Raw genomic sequence first — 27,174 nt, forward strand, 5'->3', positions numbered from 1 at the left:
AGGAACCATTCTGTTTCCAGCTGTCAGTCCATGTGGTTCTGGTGAAGCTGAGCACACCTGATTTGGGGAGGAGTGTATGACCCAGGTTTAAGCTAGTCAGTACGCCATATTCCCTGGCCCTAGTGATTGATTCAGGGATGGATATGTGGCCAGCCAGATACTTTTGCCGGGAATTTCTGGAAAGGGGCTTGATGCTGAGAGGATGTGACATGAGTTGACATGGCCACCTAGTTACTATGTGACACCTGGGTCAGCAGAAGGCAGAATGTTATGATCAGAAGCAAGCTCTGATTATGTCCTGTGTGTCCCAATGCAGCTGTGTCTCAAATCAGAACTACTTGGACTTTTTAGATTACATGAGCTATTTCTGCCTATGAGAGAATGGATTGGGTTTTTTACTACTTGTTACATAAAAGCCTTAACTGGTACAAAGATGAAAACTCCTAAATCCTATGCCTCCTAAACATGGCCAAGATGGTTGGATGGGAAATACTTCAAAGCAGAAAGTACCAGTTAACCACCATAGGCAGAGAAAAATTTCTAAAATGTACCTATGGAACATTTTGAGGAGTATCTTTGTGGAAAATCTGTCATTTGGAAGTTGCAAAATGTAATACAATGATCAAACTTTCATGTAATGAAAGTTGTTGGCAATGAGCTAAATAAATTCTGGATGCCATCTCAAGAAATAATGGTTTTAATTTTTAGAGTAGTTATTTTAGGCCATTCTTTCCGAAAATATTTAATTAGGAAAGGTAAGATAGTCCATTGAAACCATTCCTAGTTTGTGGCAATAAAACCACAGCATCAACATCTAGGTTATTACTTAGGTGTTTTTCCCTAGTAGAAGTCTTTGAAAGCAAAACAATCCATTCAAGACCGCTGGGCTCAGAACTTTCTGAGGGAGAAGAACTAATTCTCATTGAGAAGAGCTAAGCTCTAATGGTTTTAAATGGTCCATGTGGTTGAAAACCACTGGCCTGGGAATTAGAAAGCCTGAATTCTAGTTTCAGTTCTGATACTAAATTAGCTCATTGATTCTGATGAAGTCCTTTTAACCTCCATGGGCCTCAGTTTTTTCTTCTATAAAAGAGAATTTAGACTAGACAATTAAAGTCTCCTCCAGCTTTAAGATTATGATCCAGTAATTTGGGCATGTCTGCTATACTATCTCTTTGTAAACAGGAAGTCTTCATATAAGTCAGAGTAATTTATAAAATACAGGAATCGTAAAAAGTGGCATTTATTTCATTTTCTCTTGTGTTTATGTATAAACCCTGTTTTGTACACTTGGGCCCTTAGTGAAAATCAGACAAAAATAAAACAAGGAAGAATCGATGTCATTAAGAATTAAAATTAAGTATAAAGCATGGTGTTCATGTATACATTACTCAATAGTCACTTTATTATTGGGCTGTAATAAGAATATAACATGATGCTTGTTCTCAAGAAGCTCCCAGTGTAAGAGTGCAGGCAGATTAACTACAGTTCAGCTAAATAAGTGTTAAATCATAAAAGTGAGCACACAGCTCTGCAGAGGGAGAATACTTAAGTTGGATCATGAATTTAGAGAAGTCTTCTTAGAGCTGACTCTTAGAAGGATATTAAAGGATTGATAGAGAATTCTAGGCACAGTGATTATCACTGAAAATAGTGAACCCTATTTTCATTATTATGGAACTAAATCAAAAGGGATATTTGGAAATGGGTGTATGTATGTAAAGTCTAACTTTTCCCCTGGTGGATTTACTCTATTTGAGTTATCAGGAGCTAACACTGAATGCCTGCTGTGTCTTACACAGTAAGGCTGTACATGTTCTCTCATTTAATACAACCTTTTTAAACCTCATTTTACAACTTAGATTGGATGACAGCCTGGAGCTAGGAAATGGCAAAGTTAGGATTCCAAATCATGTCTACTTGTCTCCAAAGACCTTGATCTTTCCACGACTATGCCATTTCTCTCAAAAGAATGCAGAATTTTCTTCACAGCTCTAAAGCGCATAGATTCTGAAGCCTCTCACTTCCTTCCAATTAGATTCCTATCCATTAAACCTTTCCTATTACTCGAACTTATTAGCTCTCATTTGGATTAGCAGAATCTTTCTCAAACTGGTTGCTGGAATCATCTGTGGAGTGGCTTGAAATGCAGGTTCCCAGGCCATGCCCCTGGAAATTCTGATTCGGGATTGATTGGGGTCTAGAATCTGTATTTTTCACAAGCATTTGAATCATGAGTAGTCACACTGGAGGAAACATTGGGCTAGTGTCCTAGCCTAACAAATCTACCCATTTCTAAGTTTTCTTATTCAATCCATTCCCCCTTCCCCTTTTCAGCGTTACTCTCAAGGTCCCTAAAGACTTGCATGCTGTTTCCACTGTTTTATTTACTGATAATAATAAACACTACTGTTCATCGAGCATTTACTCATTTACTCCCACGACATCCTCCCCCCACACCCCGCCGCCTCGGACAGAAGCTCCATGAAAGAAGAGACTGGAACTGCAGTACCTGGGCGCACAGTAGGCGCCCAATATCTACTGAACTAGAAAACCCTCAGGGTAGTTACTATTATTATCCTCCAATCTGAAAATCTGGAGACTAAAAGAAATAGTACAGGGCTTCGCTGGTGGCGCAGTGCTTAAGGATCCGCCTGCCAATGCACATAACATGGGTTCGAGCCCTGGTCCGGGAAGATCCCGCATGCCGCGGAGCAGCTAAGCCCGTGCGCCACAACTACTGAAGCCTGCGCACCTAGAGCCCGTGCTCCGCAACGAGAAGCCACCACAATGAGAAGCCCGCGTACCTCAACGAAGAGTAGCCCCTGCTCGCCACAACTAGACAAAGCCCGCGCGCAGCAAACAAAGACCCAACGCAGCCAAAAATAAATAAATAAATTTAGTAAGTATAAAAGTGTCTCAAGTTTGAAAATGACAACATTTATTCTAACTCTGCAAACATAGCTTGAATCCTGCCTCCAGTGCCCTGAGAGGTAGTCTGCAGCCTATGCTCGCTCACGCACCTGCAGAGCTAGAACACTCACTGCTGGAGACAGCTCCAAAATATGTTGCCACCCTCTGGTTCTAATTCTGCCCCTTAAGGCTGTGCTGAACTCCCTTAGTTACTCTTGCATATGACAACTCTTGAAAAAAAAAAAAAAAAAAAAAAGAGTACAGCCGTGATAGCTTGTAACGTAACATTAATTTGGGATACACTGCCTCCTTGCCCACAGAGTGACGCAGGCGGCGACAAACTCTCGTGCCAGCGGTCCCTTCCCAAAGCTCACCCTTTCCGAGATGTGCGGCCGCCACCCAAGGAAGGCCATGCTCTTAGGGAGGCCACTTATAAACCCTGGTCCCTCACGCTACAGGAGCGGAGAAGCGCGCCCTTTTCTACAATATGGCGGGTCGGGTCACATGGGCCCCGCGGCAGGGCTGAAACGCAAGTTACGTCGCTCGGAGGGGGCGGTGGTCACGGGGGCGTGGCGGTAACACCGCGGAACCTCCAGGGCTCGGGCTCCTTGCGGGCCCCGCCCCGCGGCCTCTAAGAGGCCTCGTGCGCAAAGGAGGGGTGGAGTCTTCCTCGGGACCTTTCACCTCAGCATGGCTGCGCCCGTGGGACCGGTGAAGTTCTGGAGACCTGGTAAGGCCCTTGGCGGAACGCTGGGCAGATGCGGCAGCTTGACTTCGGTCTTGGCCCCCGCGGCCGGCGACCTGCCGCCTGCGACCCTGCTCGCAGGCCTGACCTCAGCGAGCTGGCCGCCGTTGCCTCCGAGCTGGTGGGCTCCGCGGCTTAGGCGCCGCAGTGGTCCCGAGGGATTCAGGGATCCGCCCCCAGCCGTGGCAGAAGTTCACCGTGTGACCTCGTTCCAGTCTCTCAGCCTCCACAGGCTTCGTTTTCCTCACTCCTGATGCCTGTCTTGCCCAACCCGTGCGATGGGGAAACGCTAAAGCGCCCACGCGTGTCCTGTTACAGTCCTGGGGCTACGCTGGGGCCGGACAGGGGCTGCTGCTCGGGGTTTAGGAGTTCATGTTAGGAAATCAGACTGCCTGGGTTCGAATTCTCGGCTCTGCCGTAGAGTAGCAGAGTTCATTTGGGCAAGTCATTTAACCCTTCTTAGCCTTAGCCTTCTTACCTGTGAGATGGGCAGAATAGTCACATCTATCCTGTGGGCTGGAATAACGAGCACGACGCATTGTTTGATGTAGAGGAAGTGATCATTAAAAGGGAAAGTAGTTTAGTCTGTTTTTGGGTTTCTGTCCGCCCCACGTGTCTGCCAGAAATTGAACACCCCCCTTCGTATTGGCTGTCACCCACTCACCCTCTTGCAGGCTAACACCATTCTCAGCCGCAGAATGATTTGCTTGTCTTGTTTGAATTTACTCATTAGTCAGGATTTTATTGAATGTTTACGTGCCAGACCCTTCCTCCTCTTACAATCAGTTTCCTGTGAAAAACAAGTTTCTTAAAGGGTTACCGGCTTGTTTTTTTCCCACCACTTGCACCTCCGCAGGTCTGGATGTGCACAGTATTGCATATTGCAGCAAAAATGAAATAAGACAGAGAAGGTAATATAAGGGAAGCTTTTAAAGGGTATTTAGAGTGGTTCCCAGAAATTCTGAACGTGCCTATCAGTGATGATGAACATAAACCTAAGCAAGGGTTGTGTTAATTCTTTTTTTAAAATCTGTAGCTTGTCCCCTAAGGATAATTTTATGATTCAGCATTTAAGTCATCAGCCAGTTATCCATCCTGAGTTTTATTTGCAGCCAAAGCTAAGATCCCATTAGATAATGAGATATCCTCTATTTTATTTATTCAAGCCTTTAATAACAGGTCAAAGTGTTAAGTACAATAAAGGCCTAAATGAATTGTTGAAAATCAGACCAGCTGCTCTTTTGGTTAAAGAACATGGGATTATTCTAAGAGTTCTATTCCATTATTTAGTTAATTCACTGAAGTTATACTTACTGAACACCTCGCCTTGTGGTTAGGAGACAAATACGGATGACTAGGGCTCTGCTCTCAAGATTTACACTCTCTCTCTCTCAATTATAATATGAAATTGGATATCCTTTTTTTTTTTTTTTGCGGTACGTGGGCCTCTCACTGTTGCGGCCTCTCCCGTTGTGGAGCACAGGCTCCGGACTCACAGGCCCAGCGGCCATGGCTCACGGACCCAGGCATTTCGTGGCATGTGGGATCTTCCCGGACTGGGGCACGAACCCGTGCCCCCTGCATCGGCAGGCGGACTCTCAACCACTGCGCCACCAGGGAAGCCCGGATATCCTCCTTAAGAGATTTTAAAGTGAGGCAGAAAAAGGCGGTGCTAAGGAAGATGAGCTCTACTAGGGTCAGACTGTAGAGACCATACTGACTACCATTTACTAACTTGGTGATTTGGGAAAATCACGGTTACCCCATCTGTAAATTGGGAATGATACCTACCCAAAGGATTGTTTTGAGGATTAAATGAGAATACACATCAAGCTCTTAGCACTAGATACATATTAACTATTATAATTACTTGGAAGTATAGAAGAGGGGGAAAGTTTGAATGTGTGGATAAGAAATACTGCATCAAGACAGGGGTATTTTTGAGGTGAACGTTGAAGCACAAATGAGGCTTTGTTCTGCAGAGAGGTAGGAGAATGGAGCTCTAAAGGGTGTAGCGTGAACAAAGGCAAAGTGGGATGGTACCTCAGCAGTGTCCAAAACACCAAAATAATTGAGTAGCGTGGTGTTTAGTGGCAGGGTATATTTTGGGGTGTAGTAGGAGATGAAGCCAGAAAGGTAAGTAGGGGCCTCATTGTGAGAAGTCTCCATGCAAGTTAAAGAATTTGGGTTTCACTGTTTTTAAGCAGGAGGTAACACAATGAGGTTTATTTTTGGAAGATAACTCTGGCCTTGGTGAGCAGAATGCTTGGGGGAGGAAATTAGAGTCAGGGACACCTTTAAGAGAAGGTGCTACTAAAATCGAGAAGGGATATTGAAAACCTCAATTCTGGCATGTGAGCAGTAGGGAGGGACCTTATGGGAGAGATTTTAGAGGCAGATGTGGGGGAAGGTAAAGTCGGTAATGACTCAGATTTCTGGGTTCAGTGACTATCTTGGTAAGTGGTTCTCAAATTTTGCTGTATAGTTGAATCACTTGGGAAGCTTTTAAAACTCCTGTTCATTCATACCCCATGGTAATAAATCAGAAGTCCGGAGGGGCTAGGAATCAGGCATCAGTATTTTTTAAAGATCCCCAGGTAATTCAAGTGTGCATCAAAGTTTGGGAACCACTGTTCTAGGTAAACTGTTGTCATTCACTGAGATAGGAATGGATTTAGTGCACACGTACTGGGCCCTTTGTGCTAGTCACTTTTACTTAACGTCTTATTAAGAGGTAACAATATCTTAAAAAAATTTTTTTTTATTATTTATTTTTGGCTGCGTTGGGTCTTCGTTGCTGTGTGTGGGCTTTCTCTAGTTGCGGTGAGCGGGGGGCTACTTTTTGTTGCGGTGCATGGGTTCTCATTGTGGTGGCTTCTCTTGTTGCGGAGCATGGGCTCTAGGTGTGTGGGCTTCAGTAGCTGTGTCTCGTGGGCCCTAGAGTGCATGCTCAGTAGTAGTGGCGCGTGGGCTTAGTTGCTCCACGGCATGTGGGATCTTCGCGGACCAGGGATTGAACCCGTGTCCCCTGCATTGGCAGGCAGATTCTTAACCACTGCGCCACCAGGGAAGTCCCGGTCACAATATCTTGTGATGGAGGTATTACTCTCATTTTACAGATTAGGAAACTGAAGTTGAAGATATGAAAATAGGATGTGGGAAATACACGGTGAAGGTCAGGGAAGTGAGTGAGACTGGGTTTAAGGCTAGATGAATATGTCCTATAGGCTGGGAGTCACAAGCTCAGGTAGCTACGGGGGGCCTCTGGGACAATCTAAATAAGTGAAGGTGCTGGGTGGAAATAATAGGGAGTGGTGGGAACTGTGGCAAACTAGAGCGTGTGTACACTGATACGTGTACAGTATTGATTACACTGAAGCGTACACATGCTCTCTAAAGCAGGAAGCTGTAGGTGGTTCCACCCAATTGGTGTCATATGGGCTCAAATATCCAGGTTAGAATGGGAAATTTTTACATGTTTTAAATGAATGATTTCAGACATTTTAACAGTGACATATTTGGGGTCCTTGAGTAACTAGTTTGTGATCTCTACCAGTTTGTGATCTCTGCCTTAAGATCTTTGTATGAGCTGCCTGAGGTTTTTGTAGAAAAAAGTTTGACTTGATTTGCTAATACAAGTGGATCAGAAGGGCCTGGCCATTTTCCTTCCTTCATTCAACAAATATTTAATGATAAAATCAATGTTTGACAGTGTGCCTGGCAAATGCTTTATAGCAACAGCTTTGAAGAATTTTTGACCTGATCTACAGTAAGAAATGTGTTGTGACCCAGCATGGGTACACATAATGTATTGTGTTGTGATTCAGCACGCATGCACATGTATGTGCATGCACATACACACACACAACTAAAGAGAGTTGTACAAAAACAATATTGCTTCTTGGGGTGCACTCTGATACTTTCTATTCTATTTCTAGTTCATCTTTAAAAAGTGCTAGCCGTGACCCACTACATGAGTTTCCTAACCCATTAATGGGTCACCACTCAAACTGAAAAATTGGGTTAGAGGGACTGCTGGATTGGTGGGGGGCGGTGCTTTTATCAGCCTTGTTTTATAGATGGGGAAATGGTTTACAAGAATTACAAGCTTGTTACTTGCTTAAGCACTGAGAATGTTCCCAAGGGAAAAAACAAACCATAGGCAGCCAGAATGGGCCGTGGGATGTATATATAGTGGGGAAGCAGGCCTGGTTTGGTTGAATGAAGTCTTTTGTGTGGAGGAGACATGCTCCTCATTGATTGACAGTAGCTGTTCTCGTAAAAGACCTCATAACTGAATGTACTGAGGTGAACTTGGCTGTAGGTTAGAGACAGGAGGGATGGGGTAGTCAGGAAGACACCTGGGTGGATTAAACCTTGGTGTGGGAGGAAGTAAGAGACGTTGCGGGAGCAATGTGAAAAGATTCTAGACATGCTGTAGGGGTTTCCCTGGTGGCACAGTGATTAAGAATCCATCTGCCAATGCAGGGGACACGGGTTCAAGCCCTGGTCTGGGAAGATCCCACATGCCGCGGAGCAACTAAGCCCACGCGCCACAACTACTGAGCCTGTGCTCTAGGGCCTGTGAACCACAACTACTGAAGCCTGCGCACCGCGATGAAGAGTAGCCCCTGCTCGCCGCAACTAGAGAAAGCCCGCGTGCAGCAATGAAGACCCAGTGCAGCCAAAAATAAATATAAATTTAAAAAAAAATTATAAAAAAATAAATAAAAGATTCTAGACATGCTGTAAAGGTTTAAAATGTTTGGAAAAGGAGGGAATTCAGGACAAAAGCAGAGCTGATGAGGATAAGCTATTTCTTTGCTCTAGTTTTCTTCGGTGAAGATTACAAGGCGTTAATCAGAGGTAGTAATAATAAGGGTAGAAAGGAAAGGAAACTCACCTCTTTGAGCACAGGCTTTATTCCAGGTCCTGTTCTATCTTTTATCTTGTTGAAAGGAAAGTCAACATTTTGGCAAAACAATAGAGCAGTGCCCCACTTACCTGATTTTTGGCAACCTTGGACCTCTGGAACACAGATATGTTCCTAGAAACGAAAGGAAAAGGGGTCAGAGATCTACAGCAGTGATTCTAAATTTAGCTCTAGGGTGTCTCTGGACCTCCAGCATTTTGTGTTCTGATAAATTACATTCTGGTGTATTTTTCAGGAGATGGAGTTCACAGCCTTTATTAGATTGTCGAAGGGATCTGGGACCCCTCAAAAATGTAAAAATAAATCACTGGGCTAAATATTCTTATCACAAAGCCTCTGTACTTTCACATAGCATCACAGATTCTGAGTTCAGAAAACCCGGGAGGTGATAGTATTGGGTAATTATCCCTGTAGCACCCCTAACAGAGGGCTGTGAACTTCTGGCGGGGGTCGTTATTGATTCACAAAGGTGGCATACCCCTGTACTGAACAAGTTTAACTTTTAGCGATAACTTCCTCATGTGGAGTTGAATTCTGAACCCTGTGCCATGTACGTATTACTCTGAGTTCTGCCTTGGGCTGCACGAACAATTTGGTGTGAAAAGTTACAGAGGCTGATGATAAAGGTTGAAGCCATGTTCCTTCTAAGGCATTTTCCCTTTCAGGCTAAAAATCCTTTTCAGGCTAAAAGTTGTACGTTGAACAACTTTTCATGGGGGGATTTGGCTTCCCTATTCTTCAGCACCCTGAGGCCCAGTTTTTCGTTGTTTTTACCAAGAAGCCACTGTGGGTATCTGGTGTTTAATCTGCTCAGCACAGTGGCTTCTTGGCCCAGCACTTCCCAACCAACCACTGCAATTCTGTGATTCAGATAGGCGCTGCCACTTACTGTACCCCACTCCAGGGCCGTAGTTGATTGGATCAGGTTGGGCAGAGGCCCTAAGCTGGGAGAAAAAGATTCTTCCTCATCTCCCAAACAGACAACACACACCTGGGACTCCTGGTTCCCCTCACTGGGTCTTTCTCCATTACCACTTTATGCACTAAGTTATGTTTCTTTGGGAGGATGAATAAGAGAAGCAAGTAAGCTGCACCAGGGTAAGGCCGGCATCTGTAGTGTTCCCTGCTGTATCTCTGGCACGTCCATCCTTGGTGGTGAGTGAGTGAGTGAGTGGTGGAGGAACTGTGAGCCTGAGCTCTGGCCCTGGAAGCAGCCTAATTCCAGCTCCTGTAGAGAAGCCAGCCCCAGGGACTGAAAGGAGCTTGTCGAGAGGGGCAGAGAGAAGGAAAAAGGCCAGGCAGCATTTGAGTCCCTGGTCGGTGCCCGTTGGCCCTGAACCTTGCTGCCATCCTACGGTGATAGGATTCATTGTTTGCCTCAGCTAATTCCCACTAGGTTTCTGCCACTTTTGTTAAGAGTTTGGTAATAATAGCAGCATGGTGGCCAGAGCTCAATACATTGTCCTCTGTAACGTACAGTTGCGTGTGGCCAATTTGGAGCCCAATAGGTCTGCCATCTCCTTTGTTCTTGACGCCGCAGTGAGGCTCTTTTGTAGTCTCGTAGGCGCCTTTCTAGATGCTTTCCTGAAATTGCAGTTTAATACCTTTTGGTAGTTTGAGATTAAAATGCAGTGCTTCTGTTGTATATCTTCATCTTTGAATTTGTAACTTTCACACAATTTTTCTGTTCCTTATATCAGAGAATCTGAAAAAAACATTTCTGTTGCAGGTACAGAGGGACCAGGTGTCAGCATCTCTGAAGAGAGACAAAGTCTAGCTGAAAACTCTGCAACGACTGTTGTTTACAATCCTTATGCTGCCCTTTCTATAGAGCAGCAGAGGCAGAAGCTGCCGGTGTTCAAGGTACATTAAATAAGTATGTTCAGTCGTCGGCCTGAAGCAGCCTGCAGTAGCTTTTTTTAAAAAAAATTAATTAATTATTTTTTTTGGCTGGGTTGGGTCTTCGTTGCTGTGCGCAGGCTTTCTCTAGTTGTGGCGAGCGGGGGCTACTCTTCATTGCGGCGCGCGGGCTTCTCATTGTGGTGGCTTCTCTTGTTGTGGAGCATGGACTCTAGGCACACAGGCTTCAGTAATTGTGGCACACGGGCTTAGTTGCCCCATGGCATGTGGGATCTTCCCGGACCAGGGATCGAACCTGTGTCCCCTGCCTTGGCAGGCAGATTCGCAACCACTGCACCAGCAGGGAAGTCCCCTGCAGTAGCTTTATACTTGGCACTGAAGTGAATAATGTCCTCTTACTCCTAATGATCCTGTAGAACACAGCGAGCTCAGAGATACCCTTATCTGAAGGGATCGTCTGTTCAAAATATGTGTTAGTTAACTTTATAAGTCTGGAAAGTCCTTACAGTTTTTTTTGGTTAGATCTTACATATTGGAAAAACTGGAAGAAATGAAATGGCATTCGTTTTTCCCCTCTTTGCTTTCAGTTACGGACAAGTTCAAACACACAGAAAAGTAGAGAAAACAGCACAGCGAACTCTTATGCATCCATCTTCAACAAATTACCAACATGTGGCCAGTTTTAGCTTTCTTTTTAAAGGCATATTTCTTTACCCAAGATTAATTAGAAATACGAGGTTGTTTCTGTTGAAGAGATTAACTCCCACTGAGATAGTGATGGGATTTTGGTATGGTTATTACATACCATGTGCACATCCAGACACGTGATTTTATTAATCTCACGAAATGGACATATACTCATAAGAGACCAAAGTGTAAACTAGAATTAAGAACATATTCGTTTACAGTGAGCTGTGGCTCTCCAGTACAGATAATACAGTGCATGGACACACTTTTCTCCCCGTTGCCAAGTCTACGTGGGAAGCCAAATTGTAATCAGGAAGTGGGCTCAGAGCCAAAGACGGTTTAGATATAGTTGAAGGGTATTTATTTTCTGTAGCCTTGATGAAGGGTGATGAACTCTCCCTGCCTTGTATGATGTCTCTTGGAATGACCTGAGTAAGTGGGGCCACCAGCACCTGTGTCTCTCTTTCTTCCGGACACTGTTGGGTGAAAGCTGCCCAAGTCCTTGCACTTAGGGAGTTTTTTTTGTCTAGACTGTGCTAATAATGCCTCTTCTATTAATATGTTCTTTCTCCAAATGGATATGAAACAGCCGCCTTCTGAATTTCGCCAAGTCACCTCGATCAGACTTTTCTGTGGCCCCAAATGTTTTAGTTACTCCTGTACTGATAGTTGCTGAGTTTCTTCTGCAGGTGATTAACCTCATCCATTATATGTGAATGTAAACCAGTTTGACCCTCCGGAGATAAGATGATACGTTCACCATTGAGGGACACAGTTTGAGCTGTGATGAAGTGTCTGGACTCGAGCTAGACTTTAGAGTTCAAACCCAGGCTTCATCATTTGTGTGCTGTGTGGCCTTGCTTCACTGCCTGAGCTTCTGTTTACTTATCTGTCATATGGGACTAATGGTACCTTCCTCATAGGATTGTTATGAGGAGCAGATGAGATAAGCCACATAGAGCATTTAGCAAGATATCTGACATGTAGTAAACGTTGGAAGTACAAGGATAATTATTCTTTACTGAGTATTTAATTTTCTTGACTCTTCATCCTCCAACTGTACTTATAATAAATGAAATAACATTAAAAAATGAAAGCAATAAGGTATTAATAACATATTGAAATTAAAATGGTAATAAAAGGGGTGTAAGTTATTGATAAAAATCAAAGCAGAGCTTAAGCATAGTTACAATCTCATAAAATGTTAAAGATAAAGCTAAGAGACCAAAAGGATAAAAAGTTACCCATTCACCACTGCTGCCCCCATTAAAACTAAAAGTGAAAATTCCTTTTTTAAATTTTTTTAAAGATTTTATTTGATGTGGACCATTTTTAAAGTCTTTATTGAATTTGTTACAATATTGCTTCTGTTTTATGTTTTGAGGCATGTGGGATCTTAGCTCCCTGACCAGGGATCGAACCTGCACCCCCTGCATCGGAAGGCGAAGTCTTAACCACTGGGCCGCCAGGGAAGTCCCAGTGAAAATAGCTTTAAAAATAGAAGTTGAAACTAAAGCAGCAGTAAATCAAAGGCTCACCCCCCTTTACCCCAATGCCATTTCAAGGCAGCCTTCCCCTCGGCTACCTCCTGTAGGCTGGCGTTCTCTTTGGGCCCTGAACACTGCTGTGCAAGGTTGTCCTCTTACTTCCTTAAACTCATCCTCACTGAAGCTCAGTCTGGTCCTCTGCACCAGCTCTCCTTGATTTCCCTGCCTGTGCCTGTCGGTGGTACTGTCATTCTCCCAGTCTCCAAACTGGAAATAGTTTTGTCATCTCTCTCTTGAATGTCACACATCGGACTCTCCGCTTGCAATGCTTTGTATTTAGCACATGAGGTATGAGTTAATGCCTTCAGTTTCTTCATGCTTATATCAATCTTGTATATTGCTGCCCAGTTTTCTCGGAACACTTATAGCATGTACTGCCTCCTGGCTAAAGTCCAGATGCTAGCTCTACGTTCAAGGCTTTCACAGTGCGGCTCTAACTACACCTATTGTAATTCATTTCCAAGTCAAACCTGGAGCCTTCGTGGGCTTTTTCTAGCACACCTAGAATAGAGTTCATATAGTTTGCCTATTTCCATCTTCTTTCCTTTACTTATGTCATTTCCCTTTCCTGGAATACCAAGCGTGTCTCTCTCTCTATTCAAATATTCTGTCAAGTTTTCCTTGAACACCCACCCATCCATCCATCCATTCAACCATCCATCCAGCAGATGGATTTACAAAATATCATTTACAAAATATCTGTGAAGAACCCAAACCTTTCCCCTTTCTCTGCCCAAAACAAGAGAAAGCACAGAGTCCAAGCAATCGACAGGAAAGCATCTAGACGAGTCCCAGAGTACCTGCAGCAGAATCTCCTTTGGGTGTTTGTAGAAATGCAGATTCCTGGGCTTCACCCTAGCCCTACTGAATCAAAAACCCTGAGGGTAGGGCTAGGAATCTTCATTTTTAGCAAATATCCTAGAAGATTTTTACACTGAGATTTGAGAACTACATATTTAGACCCTAAATAATGCTAAATTCGAAACCCCAAACAGTCAATACCTTCTTTAGCCAGGAAGGCAGCATCTATCTCTCCCAATCTTCACCAAACACATTGTTGGTGTGGAGTCAGATGAGCTGAGCAGTGATCAGAGTGGGAGAATTTGGCAGGTTTTTACTTCATTCCAAACCAGGAATTTATGGAATACCTTTATGACTTTCCAGATCATCGGGTGTGTCTGTAATCAAATGTGGGTACAGAAATACATTCTGAAGCTAAGTACATGGGATCTTGGAATTATCTGTGACTTTTCAGTGGCCAAATCAGTGTTTCTGCTCCTACTGAATGGATTAAGGAAGGCCCAATTGAAATATAGATGTAACCTATGCTTGCTTTATTGTGAACTTGGCCTTAGAGGTAGAGACGAAAGCATATTCTTTTTGTTTTCACAAGTTAATAAATGAAAAAAAATTAAATTAAGTAATACACGCATGTTGAACAAAATTCAAAGGTCTCCTTCATATCCCTGCTCCCCGGCCACTTTCTTCTGCTCACTGGAGACAGTATAGTTACCAGTTTCTTGTTTTGTTTTTCCTCAAAGTAGCTTATACATAAGGAAGCATATATGTATTTACCCTTTCTTCTTCTGTTTTTTAAATTTATTTATTTTTGGCTGCATTGGGTCTTCGTTGCTGCGCGTGGGCTTTTTCTAGTTGCGGTGAGCAGGGGCTACTCTTCATTGCGGTGCATGTGCTTCTCGTTGTGGTGGCTTCTCTTGTTGCGGAGCACGGGCTCCAGGCTGGCAGGCTTCAATAGCTGTGGCATGCTGGCTCAGTAGTTGTGGCTTGCAGGCTCTAGAGTGCAGGCTCAGTAGTTGTGGTGCACGGGCCCAGTTGCCCCGCAGCATGGGATCTTCCCAGACCAGGGCTTGAACCCGTGGCCCCTGAACCAGCAGGCGGATTCTTAACCATTGCACCACGAGGCAAGTCCCTACCCTTTCTTTAAAAACACAAATAGTAGTGTATCATTCACGCTGTCCTGCACTTTGCTTTCTTACCATAGCAGACCTCATTGACCATTCCACATCAGTACAAATAGACATTTGTTCTTTTTAACAACTGTGTATTATTCCATTATTGATGTGCTTCACAGCTGTGTAACCACTCCCCTGTTGATGAACATTTAGGCTGTTTGAATTTTTGGCTCTTATAAACAATACGCAGTGAGTATGCTTGTACATACATCTTTGTTCACATGTATTAAGATGTCTGTAGTCTAACTTCTTGTAAGTGGAAATCTTGAATCAAAGGGTATGTGCGTTATATATTTTGATAAGTTATTACACTCAGTTGCAGTTGTATCACCTTGTACTGACACCAACAGTACCTGCAATGTATTTTGATGTATATTAGAAATATATTTTGATAGTTCTTTTTAAAATTTCCTTCCCTTTGGCAAACAGCTCATTTCATAATGTTTAAATATCTTTGTTTAGGTCTTTTGAGAAAATGTATGTCTATTTACAATGTTTGGTTATATTTTTTCAGCTTAGGAATCATATACTGTACTTGATAGAAAACTATCAAACAGTGGTGATTGTTGGAGAAACAGGATGTGGGAAAAGCACGCAGATTCCACAAGTGAGTACATTTAAATGTGTCTTTATACTTAGATTTGATTGGAAGGATTTTGTAACTTGAGAACTCTCTTTACCATTTTTTTTCATTTTTAAGATCTCCTCTCAGAGAGGAAATAGTCAACCCAACTAGATGTTTTTTATTAAACTTTTGAACTTTTATTAAACTTTTAATTTCTTTGATTAGAAGAAGTAACGATCTTCAATTTATTATAATTCTAAAATAATAATAGAATAGCCATACTCTGAAAGGAACAATGGGAACTCATTTGAAGGGGTGTAATGCATAGTTTTTGTCCTCAAATAATTGCAGTTGAAGAGGTGGTGTAAGATGGATGCTGCTATAGTTGTGAATAAAGATTGACTGTTATAGAATTATGCAGTGCTATGGAAGAAACCTCTCTTACAGGACAAAATTTTATCTGGTGTGGATAGAAGTGGAAAGAAGGATCAGGAAAGGCCTCATAAAAGAAATGACATTTGAAATTGGGGAAAAAAATATTAAAAAGAAAAAAAAGACAAAGAAATAGACCTTGAATGATCAGTGGGAGTTGGCTGGGAAGATGTCCTCATCCAGTGAATATTGTGGTTAGAGATATTGGGGTGGAGAAGTGCTTGGGGCTCAACAGAGTGGACAGGTAAGATCAAGAGTGGAAAGATAGGGTGAAGTCAAAGTGTGTCTTAAGAGCTTCGACTTGAAGCTCTTAAGTGAAGAATGATATTTAAGTGGTCAAGGATAAGAGTCCTTGTAGGTTTTTCTTTCCTTTTTTAATATAGATTTTAAAAAAAATAATTTATTTTATTTATTTATTTTTGGCTACGTTGGGTCTTCACTGCTGCACGCGGGCTTTCTCTAGTTGCGGCGAGATATTTGGATCAGTAATACAGGGGCTACTCTTCGTTGTGGTGCGGTGGCTTCTGTTGCGGAGCACAGGCTCTTGGCGCGCGGGCTGCAGTAGTTGTAGCACGCAGGCTCAGTAGTTGTGGCTCGCGGGCTCTAGAGCACAGGCTCAGTAGTTGTGGCTCATGGGCTCTAGAGCACAGGCTCAGTAGTTGTGGCACACGGGCTTAGTGGCTCCGCGGCATGTGGGATCTTCCCGGACCAGGGCTCGAACCCATGTCCCCTGTATTGGCAGGCGGATTCTTAACCACTGCACCACCAGGGAAGTCCCTTAATATAGATTTTTATTGAAGTATAAAATACATATCAGAAAGTACCTGTATTATAATTGTACAGCTTGATAAACCTTCACAAGTGAATACAACTGTGCTACCAGCGCTCAGATCAAGGAACAGAACATCACCAGAATCCCAGAAGCCCCCATGTCCCCTTATGGTCTCCTGCCCTTTCTTCCTGCCCCCACAAACATACACACAAGGGTGATATTTATTGTCTTCTAGCACCATAGATGAGTTCTGCATATATTTGAACTCTTATAAAGAAAAAATAAACCTTCTTTTGCCCAACCCAATAATGGATTTAGGATGGGGCCCAGACATAGGAATTTCTTAAAAGTTCCCCAGATGATCTAATGTGCAGCTGGGGAAAGGTAGGCAGAAGGGAATGACCTAGTGGGAAAAGGACAGTAGAGGAGATGGTGACCTGGAGGGAGAACATATGTGCAGATGGTGTCAAGACCCTAGCAGATTACTTGCTTCTTAAAGAGAGACACAGGAGAAGGGCCATGTTAAATTACTGAGAGATTATCAGCAAGAGAGTGATATTAATAACAACAATGATAATAAACCAAGTAACAGTAAGTAATAATTATAATAAGTGCTACATGAAGTGCTACACATATTAACCTGTTTAATCCTCAGTGATCTTGTGAGGTAGGCAGTGTTGTTATCTTCATTTTACAGATGAGGACACTGTAGAAAGTGGTGAGGTGGGGGAGTATAGAACAGAGGTAAAGGGCCATGTGAGAGTAGATGAGTTTAGTTTGTTTTGGAATTAGTCAGTATGGTTATTTAGTCAGCTGAGGATAAACTCTGTTACGTAACAAAGAACCTGAAAATCTCCGTGGCTTAAGAACACAAAGGTGTTTTTCTTCCTCATACTGTGTGCTTTTCTTGGGTTGATGACCCAAGGTATGGACTGTTCCACGTGATCACTGGGACCTAGGGTGACGGCACGGCTCCTGTCTGGGACCTGTGGATCTTGTAGTAGGTGGCAGAGGCATGAGCTGGCTCTTAAACCTGCAGACTGGGAGTGGCGCTTCTCACTTTCATTGGTCAAAGCAAATTACATGGCCAGGTCTGATAGCAGTAGGGTGGTAGTGCATACAGTCTTCCCACAGGGATGGGTAGAAGATATTCGGATCAGTAATACAGTATAGCACAATGATCTGGTCATTTCCCCCAGCAAAGCTTAGCTACCAGGGAGCAGAGAGCACCTGCTGAAGGGTTGAGTCCAGGGAGAAGAATGTTCTGAAGGGGAGAGAGGAGTAGGGTCTGAGGACCCAGCCTGGGCAGTATGGCAGCAAACACAGGCAGGTTTTTTTTCTAAGTTTTATTTTAATATTTTTAATTTGGGTGGAAAATTTAATAGATTCACATGGTTTAAAGTTCAAAAGACACAAAAGGATATAAAAAGAGAAAGATTTCTCTTCTGCCCTATTTTCTGATACTTCTTTATGCAGATGCAATTGATGTTACAAGTTTCTTGGATAGAGATTTGTTAATTGGTTTTACACAGAAATGTGGTTTTACAGAGAAATATATAAGTATCTATTCCTCCCCTTTTAAAAAGGCAAATGGTAGTATCTATACATGCTTTACGTACCTTGTTTTATTTTTTCTGCTTAATGTATCAGTCTCTTTTTAGTTGCATAGATTCCACATAATTTATTTTACCAGTTCCCAGTTGGTAGACATTTAGGTTGTTTCCAGTTTTGTGTTATCACAATGATGCAGTGAGTCAATTTGCATCTATCTCAGTTTGCACACATATGGGTATATTTATAGAATAAATGAGGTAGTTATGGAGTTGCTGGGTCAAAGGGCACATGCATTTGAATTTAATTATTATTTTTAAAAAATTAATTTATTTTTGGCTGTATTGGTCTTTGTTGCTGCACGTGGGCTTTCTCTAGTTGCAGCTGGTGGGGGCTACTCTTTGTTGCGGTGCACGGACTTCTCATTGCAGTGGCTTCTCTTGTTGCAGAGCACAAGCTCCAGGCATGCAGGCTTCAGTGGTTGTGGGCTTCAGTAGTTGTGGCACGTGGGCTCCAGGGCGCAGGCTAAGTAGTTGTGGTGCCTGGGCTTAGTTTACTCCGCGGCATGTGGGATCTTTCTGGAGGAGGGCACGAACCTGTGTCCCCTGCATTGGCAGGCAGATTCTTAACCACTGCACCACCAAGGAAGTCCCTGACTTTAATTATTTTTAAGGAACTGTATTTTTAAAATAAACATTGTATTTTTTGAATAGGAAATACATTCATGGTACAAAATGTAAAAAGCACAAAGGAATAAATGGTAAAAAGTGAATCTCCTAAGCTTTGCTGGTGAAAATAGATTACGTTATTGGCCCCAATATCTGCCCTCCCTCCCGTGGTAGGATTATTCCTCTTCCTTACCGCTCAGTTCCACTTCTCTGAGACAGTCACAGTTTCCAGCTTCTTGTGGAGCTAAATATGAGTTACGGCCTAGGAAAACTGGAAAGGCTGAGGAACTAAAGGTCATGGCAAGAATATGAGCAGGTTTTTGTCAAGAAACTGTTTTGAAATTTCACAAACTATATGTGGAAGTTAGATGATATTTTTGCCTAGAGCTCTATCAAAACAATGGACTGTGAAGACAAGCTCTTTACAACAATTTTTATTAGTACCATTTTCTAGTGGGTGGAGTTCTTCCTGATCCCACTCTAACAAGAAGACCAGATTTGGTAACCCTTAAAAAGAGCAGAGAGAACCGAGATGGAATTCATTCAATAACCTCCCTCTGTGACATCCACTGCCTCCTTTTTTTTTTTTTTTTTAAAACCACCCATTATTGGTTTTTAGTATGGTCACAGATTTGTGCAACCATCACCACAATTACTCTTTTTTTTTTTAATGTATTATTTTTGGCTGTGTTGGTCTTTCTCTAGTTGCGGCAAGTGGGGGCTACTCTTCGTTGAGGTGTGCAGGCTTCTCATTGTGGTGGCTTTTCTCGTTGCAGAGCACGGGCTCTAGGCGTGTGGGCTTCAGTAGCTGTGGCAGACAGGTTCAGTAGTTGTGGCTCACGGGCTCTAGAGCGCAGGCTTGGTAGTTGTGGTGCACGGGCTTATTTGCTCCGTGGCATGTGGGATCTTCCCGGACCAGGGATCGAACCCGTGTCCCCTGCATTGGCAGGCGGATTCTTAACCACTGCGCCACCAGGGAAGCCACATTCACTGACTCTTGATGTCAACACTATACCTGCTTTTGCAGCATCTTTAAATTTTCACCTGTAAGCAACCATAAGCAGGCAGAAGTCTAAATCCCAGGTGTATCGAGAGACTGGCTTCATGGACAGATTTATTATTGTGCAAATTGTTTTTCTTTCCCCTAACACTAGTACTAAGAGATTGACTATGAGAGTGTGTGTGTTTTATTTTGGATGGTAGAGCTGTGTCCTGGTTATTTGGCTTTGGTTTGCTGAGCTTGAATCCTAGCTCTTCGATTTTTACCTGTGTCCTCGGACAAAGCATGTATGACCTCTTTGTTTCCTTATCTCTAAATTGCTGATGATGCTATTACCTTCCGCACTGGCTTTGTTGTGAGGATTAAATGGGGTTATGCATACCAGACAGTTCCTGGCACTTAGTGATGTACTCGGTGAATCTTAGCCATTATTCTTGTGGTTCTCTTTCTGAATTTGTGTTGATTGGGGTGGTTGGTAGTGTTTTGTGTATGTATTCAGTGCAAGAGATAAATTTCACAGTTTTGATAGCAAAACCCCTACATTATCTAAAACACTCTGTTCCTTACAGGCATTTTTTAAATTATTATTTTTAGCTAATTTTAGACTAACAGGAAAGTTGCAAAAATAATACAGAATTCCCTTAGACCCCTTACCCCACTTCCCTTACTACAGTAATCAAAAGCAGGACAGTAACAATACCAGTAATCAGACTACAGATCTTATTCAAAGCTCATCAGTTTCCCCACCAAAGTTCCTTCTCAGAAGATCCAGGATCCTTCTCCCTGGTCTCCTCCAGTCTATGAAAGTTCCCCATTCTTTCTTCATCTTTTATGACCTTGACATTTTTGAAGAGTACCAGGCATTTATTTTATAGAATGTCCCTCAGTTTGGGTTCGTGTGACGTTTTCTCATGACTAGAATGAGCTGATGCATTTTTGGCAAGAATCCCATAGAAATGATGTGTCTGTCCTTCTTAGTGTATTGTATCAAGAGGGTTGACATGGTGGTCTTACCACTGGTGAGGATAATTTGATCACTTTGTTAAGGTGCCAGGTTTCATCTGTAAAGTTACTGTCTTTCCCTTTGTAGTTGATAAATATCTTGGAGGAGACATTTTTAGACTGCAAATAATCTGCTTTTCAAACTATCACCTACTAATTTTAGCATCCCTCCTTAGATCTTGTCTGCAGCAGTTACTCAGGTGTTTCCCTAATGAAGGATTTTCTCTATTCCTATTTCCTTTTACATTTATTAAATGGAATCTTCTGTAAGGAAGAACTGTTCTTTCTCCCTCATTTATTTATTCAATTATTTATGTGTATCGGTATGGATTCATGGATATTTATTTTATTCTATGGGTTAAAATCCAATACTACCATTATTTTGTTGGTCAGAATGGTCCAGCTTTGGTCATTAGGAGCTCCTTCAGTTTGGCTCCTGTGTTCTTTCTAAAAGCCTCCATTCATTTTTTTTGAACACTTCCTTACTTTCTAATAACACAGACTGTGTCAGGCTTGTCTTATGTTTTTCCTGCACTAGCCTTGGGATCAACCACTTCTCCAAGGAGCCCTGGTTCCTTTTATTGGAGAATGGTGTTTAAAAATCAAGATTTGGGTGCTAGGGTGCTCATTGTTACTGAGGTGTCATTGCTATAAGTCTCAGTGGGCAGATTTAGGAAATATATATGAATACTAAATCCCTACATAATCCCACTTATATATCTGTATCAATCTGTATATATATTAAAAATCATGAATTTATGCTGATACTTCATTGATTCCAATCCCACATCATAGGGCTCATCTAAAGGACCCATAAAGTAGCTTCAGAATTCCTAACCCATACCCCTAACATTTACTAAGTAGATTACAGCACTTAGGTACAGTTCTTTCCATCTCTGGCCTTCAGTCAAGATACTGTTTTCAGTTACTTAGGTTGGTTCTTTTCTTCTCCACCCCCTTCACTGTGATCAGTTATTCATTTGTAATACAGAAAGGGTCATTTGATAATGTTTGCATTTCTTTTGGTTTCCCTCCACATCCTGGTTGGTTTTGTGTATTTATTTGGGTACTTGAAGAGTACGTGCAACATGATTGTGGTTCTGAGAGTCAGAGCTACACAAAAAGCTCTACTCAAAGCATTGCCCCTCCCTCTTCGTCCCTGCTGCCATGTTTTCATTCCTCCCTTTTTCCACCCCTTTCCTACCAATCCTCCGTAGTCAGCCATTCTCTTTAGTTTCTGGTTTGTCCTTCCTTTATTTCTTTTGAATAAATGAGCAGATACATGTATGTAACAGCATTTTAAATCTTTTTCTGTTATAGAAGTAATATATATTGATTGTAAAACAATTTAGACATTATGAAAACAGGTAACTCTGATAACCCCTGTTATCCATTTTGGATTTTAAAAAGCATATAATCAAATAAATACATAAGAAATTAGTATATGTGGAAAATAAATACAGAAATAAATCAGATAATATAATCAAATTTAATGTATACTAATAAAATCTAATGGGATATATACATGTATATAAAGTCTGATTTTTTTTTTTTTGCAATAACAAATGTTGTTTTATTGGTCTTGTTTTAAAAATCTAATTATATTTATTTACTCTGACTAAAATATTTTGTATGGTTGATGTTTATTGAATTGTCTCTGTGTGTACTTTAAAATTCTTTGTTCTACAGATTTAGCACTGTTCTGAGTGACCCATGGATGGTTTTTTAATTCCTTGAGACAGCTGTAGTACGGGGAAATTTTGTAAGACTGGGGAGTCAGAATGTTGAATTTATGCCTTAGTTCTTCTGATTATCACCTCTGTTGTGAACTTAATTAAGCACATGACCTAACATTTCAAAACCTCAGATGCCTCATTTGCAAAATAGTTTTTTAAATCTCTGCTGGGAGAAGAACCATCTGTTAATTCTTTTCTCAGTGATTTTAACATAATCCAGGGTCACCTTGGGGGAGATTGTTTCTGGAGAAGGGGTGTCAGGTGTATACTGAAATGTGATTTTATTTGTAGTACCTCGCAGAAGCTGGCTGGACAGCCGAAGGAAGAGTGGTGGGAGTGACCCAGCCCCGAAGAGTGGCTGCTGTTACAGTGAGTTTCTCTTTTGTTGTAAAGACTCTGTTTGTGTCTTCTATTTCAATAACTTTTTCCTTGTTTCCTAAAAGCTGCAAATGAATATGATTTGCAGCTCCTCAAGAATTTAATTCTTCACTTGAAAAAGAACTATGATTATTTTTGTAAAATTGATACCTGTACATTATGAATTTTTATGTAGTAATAAAGTACAGAATTCAAAACAAAAGAAGTGATTAAAAAAAAAAACCAAAACCCAAATCTCACCACCCAGCAAAAACAGTTTGAACATTTGTGAACATCATTTCAAGTTTCTCTTTTATGTTCACATAAAAATGAATGGTTGGCTGGATGGATAGAAATGATTTTATAAAAAATGGGTTCATAGCCATATGTTTGCTTTTGTTGAATTTAACAAAAGAGGAAACTGCAGTGAAATAGGAGTAATTACTGAACTTCGGATAAATAATTTTTCACTACAAGAGAATTTATTAAAGCTTGAAAACTAAGAAAAAGGATTACAAAAAGCTTTAGGGTGTTACTCATTTTTGGAACTACGTTATAGGTAGTTGCCTATCACAAGAGTAAATTAGCACACTGATTCTTTCTACCGTTCCTCCATCCATTTGTGATAAATGCAGTGCTATAATTTTTATTTCAAGATTTATAAATATTCTTTTCTGTAATCATAACTCCCACAGGTATTTAACTTTAATTCTAGTTTAATAATCACTAATAATTTTCCAAGGTTTTGCCAACTTTGAATTGCTCATTTCACTTTATTTCTTGATTGGCTGAATTTTACATGCCTGAGAATGTTTGATTGTGGTCTTTGTTGATATAAAATTCTTGATTCATCCTCTCTAGGAGCTGTGCAGACACTGCTCCACTGTCTTTTGGCCTGGAGGATCACTGTATAGAAATAGTCTGAGGTCCAGTGGAGTTTTTCCACTCCCTACCTTCCTGGCCTGCTTTTTCTGCTTGAATGCTTGTAACATGCTTGTTTTTGTACCAGGATATGTCTTGATGCTGATTGTTCTGTCTCATTTTTTATTAAATGTGGAAGAACTTTTAATCTTCAGGCTCAATCTCATTATATCAGGCAGGTTTTCATCCATTATTTCTTGGCACACTTTTCTGTTCCATTTATTTTTTTCTCTTTTCTAAGAGCACCAATTAAGTGTATATTAGATCCCCTTTGTCTCTTTTTGGTATTTAGCACCCTCTCTGGAATCATCTGTTTTCCAGTTTGTTTTGTGATATTTCTTCAAGCCTGTCCACAATGTTCATGATTGTTTTTAGTCAAATTTATTCTATTTTGATTCCTTTGTATCTTTATCTGGGTCTCATAATCACTTCTTTGAATGCTTTTTTGTTTCTTTACTAGCTAGAGAAGTGAATATTTAGAATGGGTGGAGATATTACAATACATTACAAATTTTAAAAGCTGATAATACCACAAACATTTTTTAAAAATCCAGAAAATAACATAGTATTTTTATTAATTAGCTGACACATTTCTGTAAATCTTTTTTCCTGCAATTTTTGGCTCTATCCCCACTGACCACCTCTTCACTTGACAACGATTTCCCATTATCTTCCTTCAGAGAGAGTAGAGCAGTATTTTAATGTTTCTCTAGCATGGGTGATTTAGATTTGCTTTTTATTATTGGTACTGTGGAGAACCTCCTTTGGCTTTGTAGCATTTGTAGCATTGTGTAAATTTGGGGGACTATTCTCATATTTGGGAAAAGCCTCTCTGTAACTTCTTGCATGTTCAGGCTGTGAGATTTGGGGGATGTCCACAGACTGGTTTCTGACCTGTACATTTGAGACCTTGTTTCTCCTCAACTGTGCTTTGACTTTGCCTCTTCTTTAAGTTGTTTTAGCTTAAGCTTGTGATTTCTTTGAAACTGGATTTCTTTGGCTGAATTCTACTTCTGTTTCTTTGGGTAATACTTTTGCAATTTCCTTTTTAAACTGCTTTTCTGCTCATGTTCCCTTCTTTCCTTCTTTCTTAGTTGGCTTTAATGCAGTGGGCTGTGTTGGTATTTTTATGATAAGTACTTACCTTTGAGTGGGCTCATTTGCTAGCTGCAGAATTGTGAGGTTGTTCTGGGCTGGCCTCTCACCAAATCTCTTACTGTCCTTTGCTGGTGGAGGATGAGGATGAGAATGTGGTCCAGCACTCCTCAGTGATTTGAGAGGTCTGTTGCAGCTCATGACAAGATTCTTTGCGCTCTCTGATTTGGGATTGATACTTGCTATTGGATTGCCTGCCTTCCCCTTCAACTCCCCCTCTGTGATTCTTTGCTGTCAAAGTGGGTCTCCACTGAGACATTTCCTGTGTCTCCTGGGTCTGAACACACTACTGCTTCTTGTCTTCCTAATACAAGGCTTGTCAGCCCTGCCTTTTAAGGAGGTGACACATTAAGGAAGCCAGCAGCCTGCTCTGGTTGTGAGGAGGCCTGGGCCTCTCTTCTAGATTCAGACCTCACAGTATTTGGCAACTGTGTTTCCTAGTTTATTATTTGGGCTTGTGCCAGTTTCCTTCTTTCATTGGAGATGCAGGTTTTGGTTGATAATATGTTTTATTTATTTATTTTTTTGTTTTAAATTAGCTCTGAGAGGGAAATGGGGGCAAAGATGCCTTTATTTTGCCATCTCTACCTGGACAAGAAATTAATTCTATTTCCTTGAGATATTTTTACTCCTTATTGAGTTTTAATTATTGTGTAATTCTTTTTCCCCAAAGTTCATTTTAATTGTCTTCAAAGTTAGACATTATTGATAAACATTTCCCAAGTCTTCTGTGTGTGTGTAAAAATGGAGATAACAGTTGGGCAACTAGATTGCAATGTTAGACATAACCTTTTATGTCATGAAAGATGATTCACTTACTTAAAACATTTGAACAATTTTTTCTGTTTGTGGTTTGGAATCCCAGCTCTTAATCAATTTGCATTTTTCCTCCAAATTTGTAGCCATGGATAATTTCCATGAAACCACATGCTTTCTCTTAAAGAACAAAGAGTATATAAATTAGCTGTGTAGTATTAATAGAGCTGGCCAGTTTGAAATGCTGCATCTCAGAAAGTACTTTGTGTGCAGACTAAAATCTGAAAACAGTCTCAGAGCCTAAGGACAGATTACACAAGCCATTGCCTGATCTCTGCGAGAGGCAGTTCCTTAATGAGTATGTTCATTGGACTCACATAGTCTGGGTTTGACTTCACGACCAGGCCCTGCCTTGATATATGATTCAGGACAAGCTCTAAGCGTGTCTCATTTCAGTTTCTTTCTTTGTAAAAAAGAGGGTCTATTGCCCACCTCACGGACTGTGTACATGTTTAATGAGATCAAATTTGTGAAAGCTTGGAGCACAGCACCTGCACCTAGGAGGTGCTCAGTGATTGGTGACTGGTTTTCCTTTTGACCTCCTTTTCCTATATCTGTTTCTATTAAAAAGATATGTTTATCCAGTCTAATTGATGAGGTTATTGGGACTAGAACTTAAACAGTAGAGGTAAAAATCTATTAAAGAGCCAACAGAATATGGCCTTGCAAATGTCCAGTGGTGTGATCATACATGATAAAATTTCTGAAAAGGAATTTGAAGTTAAAATCCATTTTGTAGCAAATGTATACAAATAGTGAAATAATAAGAATAAATATGTTCGGCTTCATAAAATGATTATATTTTTATGGAGAGGTTGGTTCATTTATGCTCATTCTTTTTGTTTTTGTTTTTCTTTCTTTTTTTTTTTTTTTTTTTGCGGTACGCGGGCCTCTCACAGTTGTGGCCTCTCCCGTTGCGGAGCACAGGCCTCTCCCGTTGCGGAGCACAGGCCTCTCCCGTTGCGGAGCACAGGCTCCAGATGCGCAGGCCCAGCAGCCATGGCTCACAGGCCCAGCTGCTCCGCGCCATGTGGGATCTTCCCGGACTGGGGCACGAACCTGTGTCCCCTGCATTGGCAGGCGGACTCTCAACCACTGCGCCACCAGGGACAACCCTATGCTCATTCTTATGAGCTGGTTTTGCCCATAAGCTCCAGTATCTCTATGCACACATTCGCTGTTTGTACCATTTTTCAAGATTTATAGTTTAATGTTCTGTAGGGTTGAAATTGAAACAATAACAAAACTGTCCCTGTGAAACCCTGGTTATTAGGAGCTATAACCTCCAGAGGTAGAGCAGTGTAGGATGAATTTCTGGTTTCTTAAGATGTTTTGAAAGACTACATGGTGTACATCAGCTGCCCGATGACTGATTCTGTCTTGGCCTCTTAGATCTGTAATTTCAAGTCATCTGGCGGAACCACTTCTGATCCTCATCTGCTCTTCAGTTTCTTAAACACCAACGGTCAGATAACGCCCAGTGTGCTAGGCTCGCAGAGCTGTGTGCAGGGAGCCTCTGGGCTCCTGAGCCTGGGGCTGCT

At 41.5% G+C, this 27,174-nt stretch overlaps 1 protein-coding gene across 2 annotated transcripts in view; it reads left to right on the forward strand.

Moving 5' to 3' along the window:
• The first annotated feature begins 3,561 nt into the window (after positions 1-3,561).
• The window catches only part of DHX35 (DEAH-box helicase 35), a 73,667-nt gene continuing 50,054 nt past the window's right edge, over positions 3,562-27,174 (forward strand). For both annotated transcript variants that reach the window (XM_089896894.1, XM_022592412.3), the window contains exons 1-4: positions 3,562-3,643; positions 10,321-10,454; positions 15,173-15,265; positions 22,676-22,753. In XM_089896894.1, the coding sequence (XP_089753020.1) occupies positions 3,604-3,643; positions 10,321-10,454; positions 15,173-15,265; positions 22,676-22,753 (345 nt within the window). In that variant the 5' untranslated portion in view covers positions 3,562-3,603. The remainder of the gene's footprint in view (positions 3,644-10,320; positions 10,455-15,172; positions 15,266-22,675; positions 22,754-27,174) is intronic.

This window comes from Delphinapterus leucas, chromosome 15, assembly GCF_059928025.1.
Source record: "Delphinapterus leucas isolate spDelLeu-1000000601 "Yukka" chromosome 15, BTC_Dleu_Yukka2, whole genome shotgun sequence".
Lineage (NCBI taxonomy): Eukaryota > Metazoa > Chordata > Mammalia > Artiodactyla > Monodontidae > Delphinapterus > Delphinapterus leucas.